The sequence below is a fragment of the Oryzias latipes genome, chromosome 19 (assembly GCF_002234675.1).
Source record: "Oryzias latipes chromosome 19, ASM223467v1".
Taxonomy (NCBI): Eukaryota; Metazoa; Chordata; class Actinopteri; order Beloniformes; family Adrianichthyidae; genus Oryzias; species Oryzias latipes.
The window spans coordinates 7,011,839-7,030,491 of NC_019877.2; the positions used below are offsets into that span (position 1 = coordinate 7,011,839).

An 18,653-nucleotide genomic window follows, 5' to 3' on the forward strand; every position below is an offset into this window, starting at 1 on the left:
TCTAATCTAATTGTCAGAGAAAGCCTTAAGACCTCATATTTGGAGACAAATTACATACAAAATCTTTGTTCATCTCATTAGATCATGTTTAGCACAGACAGGATAAAATTCACACGCCAAAATGCAAACATGGAAGGGTCTCTGCACTAGCCACAACAAAAAGATATATCACAAAAAAGTGACATTTTAACAGCTCCTTTTGACAAAAATGGAACCTATATTGTTGTGATAGTTTTAATGATTATGTTTATTGTAAGTTGAACATGTACAGAACATTATGTGGTGTCAGATGCAACAAAAACAAACTGGCTCAACAATTTAAGAAAAATAATTTTTATTACAATGAAAAAGCACAAAATATGTCATGGTTTTTTAAATAGCGTTTTTAGATAGCATGCAGTCTATTGTATGAGTTTGATTGTAAAGTTATATCTATAATTCAAAAACTCCCAAATTGTAAAATAGCTCATTTTGTTATTAGTCGATATGTTTTAAATTTAGCCCTGATTTAAAAACACAATATTGTTTGTAAAAGATTAAGCCACAAATATAACTGGAAAACATTTTTATTCTTTGAATCTATCGCCCTCTAGTGTTAAAAGATGTGTCATTGTTCTAAAAACATGTAAAAACAAGAGTTTTACCATTATTTGCACCGTTAACACCATTAAAACTTTATCACAAGTAAAGTCACTAATTCATAAAAACAATCTGTCCATAAACTAAATTAGAGTTTTTGCAAAAAATAAACAGCCAATCAAAATCATCAGAGGTGCAGGGAGGCCTGGAGCGCTGTTCATGATTCTTCTTTCATCTGTAAGGCATTAACAATAGTATATAATCAATTTAAAGGGAATTATGGTGGACGACATCAATATAATATTGTTTTTGTTTTGATTTTTCCACAAATTATATCTTAAAACTTAAATATTAAGTGCTTCACAAATTGAGCTGTTATAGCAATAAGACCATACCTGAGGCCATATGAAGTGGTCCTATGGTGATGGCTGTAGCGTCATGGTGGTTAACATCCCTTCGTACCCTTGTGTGGTAACCCGGGTAACAATGCTGCAGGAGACGGAAACTTTAGAGCATCTGTAGCATTTAAACAGCTAGTTTTCACAAAGGTAACTGGTACGTACAGCAGTGCAGTTGCTGTGTCTCAAAAGACACAAGTGAACTTGACAGTGAAGGTAGATGGAGGAATAGTTGGTGAAGGTGAACATCTTGAAGGAGAAACGAGCCACAGTGGAGATGCCGTTCTGAACCAGCTCCACAGTACCATCATCTGGATTGGGACACCTGGTGGTAGAAAGGACTCTGTTACTGTTTCAAAGTCATTTGAAAAACCGAAGCATGAGAGGTATTTATTTCTGAACTATGGAAGTAATGTTAAACAGCAATGACTCATTTACTCGTTGCTGATCAAATCCCAGCGGACTGGGTAGCTGGGATCACTGAAGGGTGTCGCCCAGCAGGAGTCCAGAATGGTGGAGATCTGGCGTTCATCAACTCCCTCAGTTAGCACCTCAATATACAACCTCTGGTTTATTTCCATTTCTAAATTTCTGTTCCGGTTTAGAGGGGATTGGAAGTTAGGGTCTTCATAAGGTATCATCCTCAAATGATAGTGGCCTTCACCAGATGGAAGCCTCTTGTTAACAATGCTGAAAACCAAAATTGAAAAAATAGTGGAGTCATTATTGCAAATTACGCATTTAAAATGTGTGTAAAGAAATGTAATAATAAAACTATAGTAAAACACAAGGAATGGGAGTATTTAACTGTATATATATGCATATATATGTATATATATATATATATATATATATATATATATATATATATATATATATATATATATATATATATATATATATATATATTATATATATATATATATATATATATATATATATATATATATATATATATATATATATATATATATATATATATATATATATTTGCAGCAAGATCTTTTTTAAAATTTCTGACACAGAATTGCCTTGTAGGTATAACTGGACTTGCACTACATGGTGTCTGATTTTAAAAGAAGCAAAATAAGTTGGAAAGCATACATAACAAAAAAAGATGTTCACCTTTCTAAAGGGTTGATGCCCACATCCATAGACAAGGCCTGAGCCAGAGGGTATACACAACTGAAGAGCAGGTGAATGCTCTTTTCACGACTGATGATCCTGTCATGGGGGTCCACATCTCCCTGGACACTGTTCTCGTAGATAAAATGTGTGCCGTTGCTCTATGAGAGTTACATATTATATTTATAATCGTTATTTTCCTGCACACAAACTCAATGCTCTTTTTTTCATCTTTTTTTTAACTGAGTTTCGACTGTACCATGAGAACTGTCCCACACAGTTTGTCATCATTATTGAAGTGGAACACCAGCCGCCCGTCCTGTAGAGTCCCATTGCAGGAATCGTCTCGTAGATGGAGATCACTGAGGTGAAAACCAGCTTCAAACAGCTGACAGCGAGAGAGGGACAAAGTGCCCGAGCTGCTCACACATGTGATGGACGAGTCTGTTGGGTGATAAAGCAAAACGTATCCGAAAAACTGAAGAACAAGTCAAAGTTAGTCAAGTACACTGGAAATAAGATTTTTAAAGTAGAATATTGACCGTATTTTTCAGAGTATAAGTCACAGTTTTTTTTGTTTGCATAATTTGGATACTTATACTTAGGAGTGACTTATGTGTAATTTATTTTTTTCTAACATAAAAAAGCTCATAAATCCCTCATTTTTTTCACCTGAAACCACTTGCTCTTTGGCGGTTGTTTCCCACAAACAACCACTAGAGGGCACTGTAGGTCTGTGTAATAGTATTTGCTACTGACAGCAAAGCAGAGGAAGAAGCATTGAATTCCAAGAGGAGAATCTGATTCCCCTTCTGAACTTAATATTTTTCTTGTTTGCATTGAGACAATTTTATTCTTGGTTTTTAATTTTTTTTCTTCCATGGACTACTGCTGGACAGCAAGTCATTAAACTGGATTACTGAGACACAGAAGTACAGCTGAAAGCGGCGTCATTCAGACACAGCTCCTGCAGTATACTCTAAACCTCAATTAAACAGCAGACACAAATTGTGAAGCGTTTAAATATTCCCCTAAAAGTGCAATCTTTACCCAAATGTGACTTGTATAAAATTTGTGTCTTATTTATTATGCATTTTGGCTGCTGGGACTTATACTCTGGGGTGTCTTAAAGTCTGAAAAATATGATGCATATTTTAGTGAATACTCTTAGTGCAAAGTGTATTTTAGCTTCAAGTTTAAAAAAAAAAAAAGCTAAATAGGAAGTATTTCAAAGTGAGAGAAGAAAAGCTGCCCTCACCAAAGCTCTCATTGTTGGGTCCATGATGGTGCTCATCACAGAAGCAGCCGTACACACCCTCCTGCTCTCCACACCACTCATTCTCTGTGCAGTCCAGCTGTTCACAGGGATCTGACTCATCTGGAAAAAAGACATCAGGTGTATCAGAAGAGATACCTGGTTCTAAGTGGTTGAATGAAACATCGCAATAGTGCATCCATACCACAGTGTAAAGCAGGGCGCCACTCTGGGATGTCCAATCCTAAAACAGTGCAAGTTTTCTCATAGGCTGAAACTGCAGAACACAGCATGCCATTGGCTGGAGTGTAGAGACAGAGATCATAGACGCAGGAAGAGAAAAATGGCTGTGGATCAGAATGCAGGTGACAGGCACTGAATGGACCACTGGTGTTGGTGATGATGCTGCAGAGTTCAGAGTATTCTTCCAAGAAGCGACAGTTGCCAATTCCATCACTTTCTTCATCTGTGGATCCACATCTGTGAACGAAAAAGGCGTACTACTTATTCTGTGTCAAAGTATTCTTGAAATGGCTGAGCTTTTCACAACGGCTCACCCTGGTTGGCTCATGGGTGACTTCCAGCTGTTTCCAAACTCTTTGTCATTTTGGGTGTTTGTGCCATTTGGAAACACTTTATCATCAGATGGATCACCATTAAAGTTTCCACACATCCCTGTGACTCTGTTTTCTCGGCTTTGACTCATTCTGACCATTAAAGTCCGTTGCCCATCAAACTGAACAATGAAGTCAATTGCATCAAAGACTATGTAGCTTCCCTGCCTTGAGACCTGGGCTAAGGTTCCTGCAGGGGTGGGAAGAGAAGCTTCAATTCCATTTACCTGGAAGTGGAAAATAGTCAAGAAGTTAATGGAAGTCAGGAAAGATTTATAATTCTGTTTATCCTAAATGTAGAGAGATTACCTTCACTCTTCTGTTAGATCCAATCCAGACATGTACACTCTCATGTTGTTTTGAGAGAAATATGTCCACAGTTGACACAAATGACACAAAGTTGTTGCCACGGTGCTCGTTAGTGGCTACTACCTGAAATTGGGTTTCATTGTTATCATGGTTCAGACTTTCAGTAATGATGTAGGAGCATGTTCCCTGGAAATTTGTGACTCCTCCATCAAAGGAAATGTAGTGTGGGTCTCCTAACACAGTGCAAGTGGACATTGCATCATAACAGCCCAGCTGGCCATCCTTGATGCTGCACTGTTGTGCAGGAGTGCAAGAGGCTGGTAAGCAACGCAGGTCATTGGGTCCATGACATTCACATCGCTGGGAACAACCTTCAGTCCAGAAAGACTCATCCACCTGCAGCCAAATGGGGAGTCATTAAAACAGAAGTTTCAAGGACATTGGCCAAACAACGAAAAAATGTAGCTTAGTTATTATTTGTAAAACTCGAAAAGTGATCTGTAAACTGCTGAACATTTCTGGATTCATCTTACATTATAGTAGAAGCCGTCATATTGACACCCACATCTCTCCACAGGAACACAGGTTGTACCACTTCTGACAAAGCCCTCATCACAGAAACATCCCTCTGAACAAGCATGCTCACAGGTGGCATCAGTGCTGCTGGCACAGGTGTGGCCACAGTCTGTTCCACACAGCTCATAATGGCTGTTTGCTGGACAGTGAATGCCTTAAGAGGGAAACACATTAAGTTAAAATCAAATTCATTAACATTTTTAGAAGATTTGCCATTAACGTTTCCAGAAAACTGTTTTTTGAAGTTTGAATTAAAAGCAATGACTCACTGCAGGTGGTGTTTTGTCTCCAAGGATAGATCCGGACATTAGCAGACTGACATGCGCTCACATATGCTTCAATGGCCCTGCACAGAAGATCGTTTCCAGCATTTCCACCCACGCAAACGTCAAACACGCAGTCGTTGAAAAACGGGGCTGGATCCACCTCCTCGTGACAGAAGCTGAAGGGGCCGTCAGCTGCCTGAATCACCTCACACTGAACTCTGGCAACTTGATCATCTGTGCACTGTGGACAGGAGGAGCCACAGCCATCACTGCAGGTGTAGTTGCCTGGAACTTTCCAGGCTGCCCCAAAAGCATCAGGTGTGGTGACTGCGGCACCATCTGGGCCATGGAAGTCGTCATTTTTATTGCCATTAAAATTTCCGCAAAGTCCACAGACTTTTCCTCTGTATCAACAAGAAAAAGAATCATGAAGCCAAAGCTTATGGATAGCTTATGCATAGAAATCGTGTTAGTTTAAATAATCACACCAATTTGAATTGTATTTGTAATGGACTGTAGAAACCTGTAGTCTGGAGGAACGGAGATCATAACTGTACTGTAGCTATCAAAGGTGACAGTCAAGCCAAAGTCTGTACTGACAAATACACGAGATCCACTTGTATAGATGGACACACGGCTTTCATTCAGGAGAATTGGCAGGTTTCTTGTAATTCCATTCACCTGGAGGTCATAGGAATACAAATTAGTTTTCTGATTTCTACTCAAGCAGCGCTCAAGACCAACATTTTGTACTATCATTCATGCAGGGGATCTGTGTAATTGTGACAACTTACTTCTGCCACACCATGTCGATTCCTTGAGATATGTATCCAATATCCCCACACTTGAACAAAAACTTCAGCAGCAAGAGAAAGTGCCAAACCATTCCACTGCTCATTCTTTGCTTCCACAGAAAAGTCAGTGAGCCCACTGGTTACATTGCACACAGTCGCCAAAACATAACGACACGTTCCTTGGAAGTCGTAGGCCTTGCGGTCAAACGTGATGTAATGTGGGTCTCCAGAGGAAGAGCAGGTACCATGAGGGTTGGGATGGCAACCAAACTCGCCATCTACCACTCGACATGCCTCATTGGAACCACAAGAGTGTGGCACACAACTGACCACACCAGTCACACCGTTACAGCTGCACAAACTCTGACACTCTTCTCCATCCCAAAACTGTTGACCACTTTCCCAATAGCGCCCTTGATGGTAGCATCCACAGGATGTTGGTGGCACACACTGGTTTCCATTGAGGACCAATCCATCATTACACTGACATCCATCCTGACATGGAGTGTCACAGCTGAAGGGGAAGGAGAGACTGGGGCAGGTGGAGGGACAGGATGTCCCACAGACTTCTGAATGGCTGTTTGAAGGGCAAGTTGCCGCTGCAGAAATAGAAAACAGATTTAAAAGTAATCCAATCAAAGGTTACCTCCAGAAATTATGGGTATTGTTCTTACCACAGCCAGTTGTATTCCTCCACTCTCCCAGAGAAACCCCCTGTTGTTGGCACATCAGGACATAATCTCGTAGAACCAGACACAGTGTTGATTCAGGATCTTCAGATCTACGGAGGATGTCCACACACACGTCCACTTGCTGTGATGGGTTCACCGCATCCCAGCATGGTGTAAATGGACCATGTGGTGAAGTCAGGATGCCACAGTAGTCACTGGAATTGTAATTCGTTGTCGAATTATGAAATGTGTTTTCCACACAGTGAGATGCCAGGGAGCCTTCTCGCCAGCTGTCTCCAAACACCTGAGAACTGTGGACCAGGGTTCCATTTGGTGTTTGAAAGTCATCATTGGGCTCATTGTTGTAGTTTCCACAGAGTCCACCAAGTGAGCTGGTGTAGACGACGGGAGCAGTGACACGAACAAAGTGAGGCCACACCGTTTGCACAGTCAGACCAAAAGATGTGCGTAGTATGATGCTTTGAGTGTTGCTTTGGAAGATGTGGATTTGGTTGGATCCAGAACTGAAGGGCAGTCTAATCAGCTGCCCATCAACCTATGGTGCAATGGTTTATAATTAGTCATCAAGATATATTAAATTAGATTTATGTTATGGAAGCAAAACTACTAATCATCAAATAATTTGTCATTGTTTTTAATAGAAAACCCTTTGAATATTCACCTTTTGAAAAAACTAGTTTTTAAATGTTGCTTACCTTAACTTTAGCATTGCGTTCCAACTCTATGGAAATATGTTTCCCTTCTGCTTCAAACGTTATGAACTGTCCAAACCCTTGCTGACCCTTTGGCACCTTTTCTGAAGTCACTTTGAAGTGTGGGTGATCAGATGATCCAATTACTTTGGCGAGGGTCAGTTTACATGCTCCAGCATACTGATATGTCAGTCCATCAAATGTTTGATAGGACCCTGGCCCCCTTATCCAGCATGTGGCGTAACCATTTGGTCTGCATCCTCTTTCTCCATTATCCACACTGCAGGATTCATGTGGGCCACAGCCATGGGGGCTGCATGTCATTGAGCCAGCGGTGCAGCTACAGCGCCTCCCACAGTCTTCATCCAGTATAACAGTCTGTCCTGATTGATAATAGAAACCCTCAAAGCTGCAGCCACACTCAGCATAAGGAACACACTCTCCAGCACTGAGGACATAGCCGGTATCACAGACACAGCTCTCCTGAACAGGAAGGGGGCAGTTTTGGGTGGAGTTAGGATTAACACAGGTGGGTGGACATCCAGTTGCTTGAGACTCAAAGTGGCTATTGGCTGGACAAGGGATTTCTGAATGAAAAAACACATAATTAATCTTTATTTTTCTGACCTTTAATAAATAAATAAAAATAAAACTCTTTTCCAAAAATATGTTTTTATATGTAAACACATACCACAGAAGCCAGGTCTTCTCCAGCTTTCTGGCTGGATCCCATTTTGTTGACACTGACTTGCATATACACCTAAAGCTTGGCACAAAAAGGGTTGGTATCCTCCACCAACACACACATCATAAACACAACTGTCCACAAAGTTTTGTGGGGGAAGTAATTGGTGGCATGCTGCAAAAGGTCCAGAGCTGTTCTGAAGGATGCCACAGTGGTCATTGTTGCTGTATAAGGCAGTCTGAGCTGCAGTGCAGCCAGCACATTCCAGACCTTCACACTGAGCTTCACAACCAGGCTCATCCTCACCAGGTACTTGCCAACTGTTGGCAAAAACTACTTCAGAGCTGACAATCTCGCCCTCAGGAGTTTGGAGGTCATCCCCAGGGTTATTGTTGAAGTTTCCACATAGACCACATGTTGCATTCTGGTATGTGTAGGGTAGACTGATACGGAGATAATAACTTCTGTCGTAGGCTACCATCAAGCCAAAGTCGGTGCTGACAATCATTGACATGCCTGACTGATAAACCTGGATACGGTCCTGAAGAAGGGAAAACGGAGTCGCTACAAAGTTTCCATTAACCTGTGAGGACACATGAAACAAGTTTAAAAACATACAAAGAAAAATCTTTTAAAAAGTACATTAAATTATAATCTATTCCACCTGACTAACCTTTGCTTTGCCAGTTGTTCTTTTGACGAGTTCAATAGTTTCATTGTACACAAAAACTTTGACAAGTCCTGTCCAGGAAACATGAGTGCTCCCTAAGTGCTCATTTTTGCCCTCTACTCTGAAATAGGGCAGCTCTTTTTGACATTGTTCTGAAAGCACATAGGTGCAGGTGCCTTGAAAGGTAAACCTTTTATTATCAAAGGTGTAGTAATGTGGGTCACCACTGATAGTGCAGGTTTGTCTCTGCACCGTCTGGCAGGAGAACTGAAAAGTATCTGGCATGCAAACTTGGGAGAAGGAGCAAGGCTGGTTAGAGCACTGCAGGCCTGTCGAGGTGCACGTGCACTTCTGTGCACAGCTGGAGTCGCTCCAAAATGAGTCACCCAGCTGCACAGGTTCACCTAGGGTACAAGAAAGTGATAGATGTCAACATGGACAACAGTTTTGATGTTTTCATTGTGTGTGATAGACATAGAACAGACAGTGCATTGCATGAAGAAACATTTGCAACATTTGTTTTAATTAACCACCTTTTTTATTATTTATTTCGGTGGATTAAGAATAACTATAGGAAGCATAGGGAAAATAGTAAGACATTTAAGACCAATTTCTGTGTCATCTGTCTATGTGTATGTGTAAACAGTCATTTTCATTTGATAGAATTTAAGTGATATAGATCTAAATGACCTGTTCGTTCTCACTGATACACTTTATAGACTTGCATTTATTGCAATTTAACATTGATTGGAATGTGTGATAGTTAAAGGGTAACTGCTTCCTTCAAGGCAGTAAAAATGCCTGTTCTTATCTGGAAACATTGCCAATTTGTCAGAGGTGAGAAGGTTATCAAAAGGGCCACAAAAGGAACGTTATTGTACTTTTATTGTATTTTTTTTCTTTTCATAAACTAACTTCTGAGCTAAAATAACTTCGTCTTGTAGTGCACTGTGTTTGAATAATTTTGGAGGAAGCTGAATGCAACTGTCATGCTTAACTCCAATAATAGATGAACTTCTTTACAAAAAAATGAGATTAACATGCTTGTGGCAAGATATTTTCTGCTCTATGAAGTGTTGGAGGGTTATTCCAACAACACAACCTCCTGCTGTTGAGTACTGACTAAAAGTGAAGGAAAACATTTGAGACTAACCATTAAAAGTGCAGCCTCTCGCTCCATGGTCAGTCCGAAAGGCCCATCGTCCGGGGACATCTACATTGCTGCTGAGGCGGAAATTGGAGTTGCTGCCCGTTGCAGCACTTGTGAAAGATCCAGGAATAGTATAGTGGTGTTCTGAGCGTATTGTATCATATCCAGCCTGCAAGGGTTTCAAATATCATTGGGTTTATTAGCAATTAGAGAATAATTAGACCAACATCCTATACATTCATCATGGAGTCACACCTGCACACTCCGGGAAGTTGAGGCAATGATGCCATAGTTCATGAGCACAAAGGAGTACTGTCCCCCAGAGATCAGCACAGCTTGGGCTGTTGTTTTCTGTAAAAAGATTTGTTCATCATTTACTGCAAGATGTAAAATTATTATATTCCATATTATCAAAATATACTTTTCTTAAGATTTTCCTTCTCGGGCCTAAAATCTGTTAAATTGTGCTATACAAATAAACTTGGCTTGCGTAAATTGTTATTCAAAAATTGTTATTCAAAGTCTGGCATGTGAGGATGCCACCGGTTATGTTGACTCACCGTTCCAGAATTTGAATAATAGGCCACCTCGTACCATGTTGCCACAAAGACCCACTCGGCATTAAAGTTTAGGTTTGGGAAGTAAGTATTAACATCTTGTGTAGCTTGTTGGAGGACACTGCCGTTGGTGTATTGGTTGTAGAGGATTTTACCCATTTGTCTGTTGTCCAAATCTGTCCAAAATGGAGCAATTATGTCTCTAGATCCATGGATTGGGAACCTATCAGGTGTCGTTGCACTATATGCAGTGTCAAATGTCAAGTGACCATTATGATTAACCTAAAAGAAAAAGCACATTAAGAAAATTTGGTCATTCTCTCATTATTGCATCAATTTAAAAAATCTGTAGTGAAACAGCGGCCAATTTACTGTTACTTTTGCATTTAACAGAAAAAAATACATCCAGTATAAATTTTGTTGTTGTTGTTTATACACAATGAGATTAATTTGCCCTGAAATCACATACATATATCCTATGATATGCTTGTCCAAAATACAGAAAAGTCCTTTGCAAGGTAATCGGTGGAGAACTTCCATCATCTACTCGAGAACTTTCAGTTCCAGCTATTGGATAAAGAGGCTCTGCAAAAACAAAAACCATATTAGTATTATATGAACATCAAAACTGTGATAGTAGCAAATTATACTGTGGAACCCCCAAAATAAATTTTGTATCGTTTTAATTTGGATATACAGTTTAGTTATCTAAGTAAAAAAACTGATGCACTTTCAAATCAGTTAAACATCAGCTTTTATGTTAAGGATTGAATGTTTATTCTTACATACATTGAATATATCTTTACATAATGAAAAAAAACAATAACTTACCCACAACCTGAGGGTTGACTACACCTGTGTGAAAAAGCAAGAGAGTGACAGTAATATATAAATTCATTTCACATGACACAAAATAAAAAATGTCAAGTACTTTGCTTACCTACTAATCCTAAAAGCAACAAACACAACATGACTTGACCTGCCATTGGTCAAGTACAGATAAAATGTGATTTTCAAATAAAAAAAATATGTTTCACTAAATAAATACAGTCAAAAACATTCATCTGGAAATGCGCCTTTCTTCTTCGTCTTCTTTTTCTAATACAAGAATAGTGTAGGGTCACCAGGCCTCAAACTTCTCCCACTTCTCTGAGCCTTCAGGCTGAAATCAGCCCTTATATACAGTAGGTGGGAAAAATTCCCACATGTTACAGTAAGTAAGTATCCTTTTCCCGCTTTTGTGAGTCATTGATAAACATTTACAACTGACTATAACTTCAAAAAGAATTTCAAGTGTCACTCAAAACATGCTTGAAATCAAGGACAGTGCATTGCACAATCAAGTTATCAACTGGATACAACTTTACAGAAATGAGTAACGAGAGTTATTCTTTTGATGGGCATGCCACAAATTGAACAATCATAAAAAAACGTCTTTGTTAGCAATGATTTACAGAAGGTCTACAGCAGTGAATCATTTTCATGAAATTGACATCATTGATGTCAATTTCACAATTACTTGCCGGAATAAAAGATTGTTGCTTGACACATTTTATGTTCTGGATGCTGCAATGTTAAAAATGCTTCAACCTTGAGATCCCAGAAGAGTTTGCCGCTGGAGCACCAATAAATCACGACTGTATCAACTGTGACTGTTTTATCATCTTTGCACAATGTCATACTTTATATTTATTTAACTTTGTGTGGTGTGCGACTTGGAAACCTGTTTAGCTTGAAGTATTTAAAAGGGTGTATTGTAATACTATAAAGACTAAAAAGACTTCTTCTGGAATAAAGTTTAAATTACAATGTATTCTGCATACTATACCAATACAGACACCCAACCTTTCTCTTATAAAAACATAACATATTTTACAAATTACTTGGACTTTAATGTTTTTATTTAAATCAAAATTCCTGCATAGGTTTGTGATCCATCTTTTAAATAAATAGATAAACCCTACAATTAGTGGTTTGTATCTTTACTGTACTGGTCGATAATTGGATATTCTGATGTTTGTGGCTATGGTGCAAAGGTAGAGCGGTTGATCTCTGATTGAAAGATCGCAGGTTTGGTTCCCCCCCTCTCCACCCATGTGTCAAAGTGTCTCTGAGCTCTGATTGGTTATGGGTTGGCACAAGTGTCCTGTAGCAAAACCGGCATCGGTGTGTGAATGTGTGTGTGTATGGGGTGAATGGGACTGTGACTGTAAAGCGTTTTTGGCCTTCAAGGAAGTGCTATATTAGTATATGATGCCATTTACCATTTTGCTGTTTTAAGACTTTTACTGCACAACTGTTAGGGATGAATAATGTTAATATAAGATTGCAAGAACAACTGCACAGTGTTGTTAGTAAAGTTTTAACCCAGATCAAATTTTTTCATAAAAGTAAATGTATGTGGAATGTACCACAGACCAAGTGGACCACAAAACACATCTCTGATATTTTTCTGTCACACTGATCTCACCATGGGTCCCTATGGGAGAACACCTCTTAAATATGTGATTAAAACCATATTGTACCAAGAAGAAAATAATTTTTGAACTATATACATTAAATATGTCTTTCTGACACTCTATGCATACAGTCTGCGGCAAAATACACAAAATCATAAATCAGATCAGCTAACGAGGGCTGCCTATTCCGGATCATAACCCTTGTGCTATCCGAGGCACTTTAACATTGGGAGTTGGATCATCTAGACCCACTAGACAGTGCGCTAAACCTTTTCTCTTCAATGATTTGTGATCTTCACTGGTGTCCATGGATAACATGAAATCCTCTCCACCTTTGTCATGGTAGGAATAAAACGTCAATGGTCATCTTGACCCTATAGGATAGCACTCGTGCGGGTACTGCGGGTTATTGGGATGTCTGGGGCCCTTGCAGGGTCATAGAGAGTACTAGCCTGTTCTTAAAGGAAGCGCAGGTGTATCTTGCAGTTTCCTTGAGGGTCATACAGCCACCTAAAGGGACATTGTCAAAAATGGAATGTACAACTGCAGTGTGTCAGTGCATGATCAAATATTTGTAGGGCCAATGTGCACGTGAATATTTCAAACAAGCGAGTACTTTCTGTTATTTTTTTTTATCCTATTGGTAAAGGCTTAAACATTATGCAATAAGATTTTCAAAAAAGAAGAAGTCTCACTGCCCTTTCTTTACAGTGAGTCGAAGTGTCCTTGGGCAAGACACTGAACCTCACCTTGCCTCTGGTGGGAGGTTGGCGCCAGGGTTCGGCAGCGGAGCCGCCATAAGTGTGTGAATGTGTGTGTGCCTGGGTGAATGGGACTGTGACTGTAAAGCGCTTTGGGCCTTCGAAAGAGGGTAGAAAGTGCTATATAAGTATACGCCATTTACCTAATCAGTCTTAAAAACCTTTATCACAGCCATAAACTTTAGTAGGTGGAATTACAACTATCAAAAAAGACGTTTCTCTTTGTGTTCATTTAATTCTTTATCAAGACACGTTGATAAGAATGACTCTTTAACCAAGTTTGAAAAACATACTTCACAGAACAGGAGGCAGTTTGCCCTTTATTCTGAAAAGGTTATTTCACATGTACATTTTATAGCTTTTCATATACATATTTTACTGTTTGAACATTTTTACAGACCTTTTTATTGTACTAGTTTTACTTTTTACCCCAGCGGCGATGTTTTAATGTGCAGTTTGATAAGGGTATACGTAAACAAAGCAGAAAGCATTTATCTTTTTTCCTGACAGTTGTGATTGATACGATCTGACATCGCTCACAAAGACAGCATTTTATCACAGTGGAAGAACTGGACAAGACAGGTATAGATAAGGTGATAGGTTATCTTTCCTTACGTGAGTGGGCCAAGCAATGCCCCACTTACAAACCTTTTATTAGTCTTTACACCTTACTTTTTTCTCTTTTAAGAATTTTTAGGCATTTTAAATAAAGCAAAAGAAACTACAAAATGTCATAAATGACATTAGACAGGAATATTCAGCACTTTGATTCTCGCCAGCTTTCTTTGTTTCATAATTTCCCAGTTACTTCCCTCTGACTTTGTTAATAATTACTTCATTGTATTGCGTTGTCAGAACAGACTTCTTTTGACTTCTACGTAAATGATCAACTCTTATTATAAATTAAGTCTAAGAAAATCCTGACCAAAGAAGAGTAAGATCTGTTTAAATATGCAAATAAGTACTGGAGAGTGAAAAATACTAACAGGCAGGGATTTAAGTAAGCTCTTTTGGAAAGTAAGTTGAAAGTAAATTCACTTTTTAATTTATGGCCACTGATGGTTTCTAAAATCAGGACAGTTTTCATTTGTTCAATGAGAGGAGTTCTTTGATATAATAGTGTATAAATATGTAACATTTTTGTGTTGTGTGTGCATATACAGCATCATTTACAGACTAGGCTTCATTGTTGGATTGAGTTCAGTTATGTTTACTTGGTTTTTGTCATGTTTGTCAGGCCTTCCTCCCATTCAGTCAAAACATGTTAGGTTGTCAATTATTCACAACTCTTTTCATATCAGGTAGTTATTATTAGTCTATCTCAGTGTCTGGTTTTCAGATACTGGTTTTTCCTCCCTTGTTGCATGCTTTTTACTTCACTTTGAGTTGATTTATTAAACTGACCGTCTGCATTTTGGGTCCTTTTCTGGTAACCCAGCAGGAGGGTCTTCGTGGCAGTTTTCTTGCCAATCTTGTTGGTGCATTTCAGTCAGGTCTAAGGATAGTTTGTTCCAGTCTATAAGGTAACACTAATAGTTTTGTCAGACGTGCATTCTAAAGACTTACAGAACCCATAAGCTACAGGCAAAAAAAAAAAAATTAGTAACCCCCAGAACCTGCAACTATGGCCATCCATTTATAGAGAAGACACAATGAAGAAGTTATCAGCAAATGTAACACTGTAATACTTGTTGTGTTGTCTTTGTCTCTTATAATTTACACACACAAAAGAAAAAAAATGACCTTACCTGGAAAAGAAAGAATTAGAATGAAAATAACTTGTACACATTGTAACCTGTTGATGAACAAGTCTATTAAAAGACTTATCAATAAGAACTTAACAGAGCACGAGAGGTGACATTAAAAAGTAACTTTATTGATTGGACATGTACTATAGCCTATGCCTGCATTAAAACATACCAAAACCCTAAAAATCACACAGAATTAAGTTTTTTTAACCCTTGTGCTATCCTAGGCACTTTAACATTGGGAGTTGGGTCATCTAGACCCACTAGACAGTGCTCTGAACCTTTTTTCTTCAATGATTTGTGATCTTCACTGGTGTCCATGGATTACATGAAATCTTTCCACCTTTATCCACCTTTGTCATGGTAGGGAGAACACGTCGATGTAAGGGTGGGGTCATCTAAGATAGCACAAGGGTTAATCAACAGGAATACATTCAGGAGTGAATAAAGAAATACAATTTCAGTTCGTCTAAAATGTCTCTACTTTAGACAACATTACAAAAAGAACAAACCCATTAATTAAACCCCTAAGATATAACTAAGTTTAAAAAAAAACCAAAAGGTTTAAAAAAAATGTAAGGTTTTGTCTCTACAATCTCACAGGATTAGAGTTATGGCTGCCAGCAAAGTAACAACAACAGTGAAGACTGATGTCAGCTGTCCCGCAGCGCTGCTTGCTTTGAGTTTTCTGTCTGTAGATACAAAATCATTGCAGGAGAGATTGGTCAAACTCTATTTTACAAACAATCCAAATATTGTGGAAAAAATAAGAGTATAAGTTGTACCATATTTCTTTGTGCCGACAGGTCCGTATGAGATGGGTTGTGAGTCATAATCATACAAATCCCTTCTGAATCTCCTGTGATTTGGGTAACATTGCTGCAGCAAAACAACATTCAGAGGTTTTAGTACCTTCATTGTGTTAAACATTGCACATTGTCTTGTTTAGCAGGTTTTACTTACAGGAGTGCAATCGCTACCATTCAGAAGACACAAGTGGACATTACAGTGAAGGAAAATGGATGTAAAGTTGGTAAACGTGAACATCTTGAAGGAGAAACGAGCCACAGTGGAGATGCCACTCTGAATCAGCTCAACTGTACCATCTTCTGGATTAGGACATCTGTTAGAGGAAAACGTTATAGAAAGGTCCAGAGCTATGAAGATTAGATGTTAGGAACTTCTGAACATAGAAGAGATCTTACTCATTAGTAATGAGATCCCAGCGGACAGAGTAGTCTTCAGTGTTGACTGGTGTCGCCCAACATGAGTCAAGAATGGTGGCAAGTTGGTGTTGATCCACCCCTTCAGTCTGCACCTCCACATAAAGCTTCTCATCTACTTCTATGTCTGTTTCACTTGTAAAGGGAAAGTGAAAGTCTGGATCCATATAGGAGGTCATCCTTATGTGATAAGAACCAGTGCCAGCTGGAAGCTTCTTCTTCAATAGACTGTAAAAGAGACAATTAAGATCTTTGGAGTGATTAGGGAAACTCAATGGTCAAAAACATATTTCTTTTTTTAGGCAAGGAAAACTGCGTGCTCCTCAATATAATTAAAGTTAAAATTATCACAAAGCACAAAGCAGATTGTTTTACAACTTAAATATTACTTTTCTAGTGTGAGATTTAACGACTAATTGAAGGACAAAGTTACCATCTAGCCCAAGATTTTAAAGTCCTGGCCTACAATTTGACTTACAGGCTGATCAATCTATGAAGATACCCCAAGGCAGGACGGTTTTTAAAACATTCAGAAAGTGCCTATCTAATCAGCAAAGAAAGCATGTAAAACAGAAGGTAATGTCACCTTTCCACAGGGTTGATGCCCACATCCATAGACTGAGCCTGGGAAAGTGGATAAGCACAGCTAAAACACAGTTTGAGTTTCTTCTGACGACTGATCAAAGTTCCAGGAGGAGCTGTTTCACTCTGAATGTCGTTCTCGAATATGAAATGTGTTCCATTGCTCTAAACATAGAAATGAGAAATTAGTATAACTGAAACAAAAAAATGTCTTTGTGAACAGTCTTGTGTGTGATTTGTACCCTGAGAACGGTGCCACAAAGATGATTATTGTTGTCGAAATGGAAAACCAGTCTTCCATCTTGAAGAGTCCCATTGCAAGAGCTATCGCGAAGATGGAGAGCACTGGAGTGGAAGCCGGCTTCAAACAGTTGACAGCGAGACACAGACATTGTGCCTGAACAGCTTTCACAAGTAATAGATGAGTCTATTTGACAGGGAAAGCAAATAAAGAAAGCATTTCAAAGTTGGCAACACATTAATTAAAAAAAAAGTCAAATTTAGCTGTTTTAACAATGTTCTTTTTTATACAAAAGAAACATGTTCCTATACTCAATACAGGCATCTAAAACACACAGGAGCTTTGAGACATTCTCCTCACCGTAGCTGTCATTGTTTGGTCCATGATGGTGCTCATCACAGAAGCAGCCGTACACACCATGTTTCTCTCCACACCACTCATTCTCTGTGCAGTTCAGCTGTTCACAGGGATCTGACTCAGCTGAAAATAATAGACCAGAAGGATTATAAAAGAGATATTTAATCTCATCTGTTGCAACAGGTTACAAAATGATATCAAAGTAATGCAACCATACCACAGTGCAAAGCAGGGCGCCATTCAGGGATGTTCAACCCTGAAACAGTGCAAGTTTTCTCATAGGCTGAAACTGCAGAACACAGCATGCCATTGGCTGGAGAGTAGAGACAGAGATCATAGACGCAGGAAGAGAAAAACGGCTGTGGGTCAGAGTGCAGGTGACAGGCACTGAATGGACCACTGGTGTTGGTGATGATGCTGCAGAGTTCAGAGTATTCTTGTGAAAAACGACAGTGTCCATCTTCATTTATTTCATCAGTGGATCCACATCTGGAGAAAAATTACAGATGTATAGTCTGATCCAGCACCAATAAAACACTGTATGATGGTATGATGCTTGTGTTCAGAAGCTCACCCTGGCTGACTGGTTGGTGACGTCCAGCTGTGTCCAAACTCAGTGTCATTTTGGGCGAGTGTGCCACTCGGTTTCACTTTATCATCTGAAGGATCTCCGTTGAAGTTCCCACACATCCCACTGACTTTGTTCTGATAGTGCTGACTCATTCTGACCAATAGAGTACTCTGGCCATCAAATTGGACAATAAGGTCAGCTGCATTAAAGACTACAAAGCCTTCTTGTGTTGACACTTGAGCTATGGCCCCTACAGTTGTGGGAAGAGACACATCAGATCCATCTACCTGGAAGAGGAGAGTTCAACAGAGTTAAAGAAGACGTGAGAACAGAAGAACAAAGCAGTTTG

At 39.2% G+C, this 18,653-nt stretch overlaps 1 protein-coding gene across 2 annotated transcripts in view; it reads right to left on the reverse strand.

The window, feature by feature from the left end:
- Nucleotides 1-232: 232 nt before the first annotated feature.
- The window catches only part of LOC101166533 (IgGFc-binding protein), a 60,875-nt gene continuing 42,454 nt past the window's right edge, over nt 233-18,653 (reverse strand). The window contains exons 65-79 of one of the 2 annotated variants that reach the window (XM_023949209.1): nt 6,591-6,854; nt 5,917-6,515; nt 5,646-5,803; nt 5,126-5,526; nt 4,814-5,010; nt 4,281-4,676; nt 3,915-4,198; nt 3,563-3,837; nt 3,361-3,480; nt 2,362-2,546; nt 2,103-2,263; nt 1,416-1,667; nt 1,143-1,302; nt 975-1,068; nt 233-814 (exon numbers count right to left, since the gene is read on the reverse strand). In XM_023949209.1, coding sequence (XP_023804977.1) covers nt 723-814; nt 975-1,068; nt 1,143-1,302; nt 1,416-1,667; nt 2,103-2,263; nt 2,362-2,546; nt 3,361-3,480; nt 3,563-3,837; nt 3,915-4,198; nt 4,281-4,676; nt 4,814-5,010; nt 5,126-5,526; nt 5,646-5,803; nt 5,917-6,515; nt 6,591-6,854 — 3,638 coding nt within the window. In that variant the 3' untranslated portion in view covers nt 233-722. Of the gene's footprint in view, nt 815-974; nt 1,069-1,142; nt 1,303-1,415; nt 1,668-2,102; nt 2,264-2,361; nt 2,547-3,360; nt 3,481-3,562; nt 3,838-3,914; nt 4,199-4,280; nt 4,677-4,813; nt 5,011-5,125; nt 5,527-5,645; nt 5,804-5,916; nt 6,516-6,590; nt 6,855-15,698; nt 16,023-16,115; nt 16,210-16,293; nt 16,454-16,535; nt 16,782-17,139; nt 17,301-17,377; nt 17,563-17,736; nt 17,857-17,950; nt 18,223-18,307; nt 18,592-18,653 lie in introns of those variants that run through there. The other variant, XM_023949210.1, reaches the window with a different exon arrangement.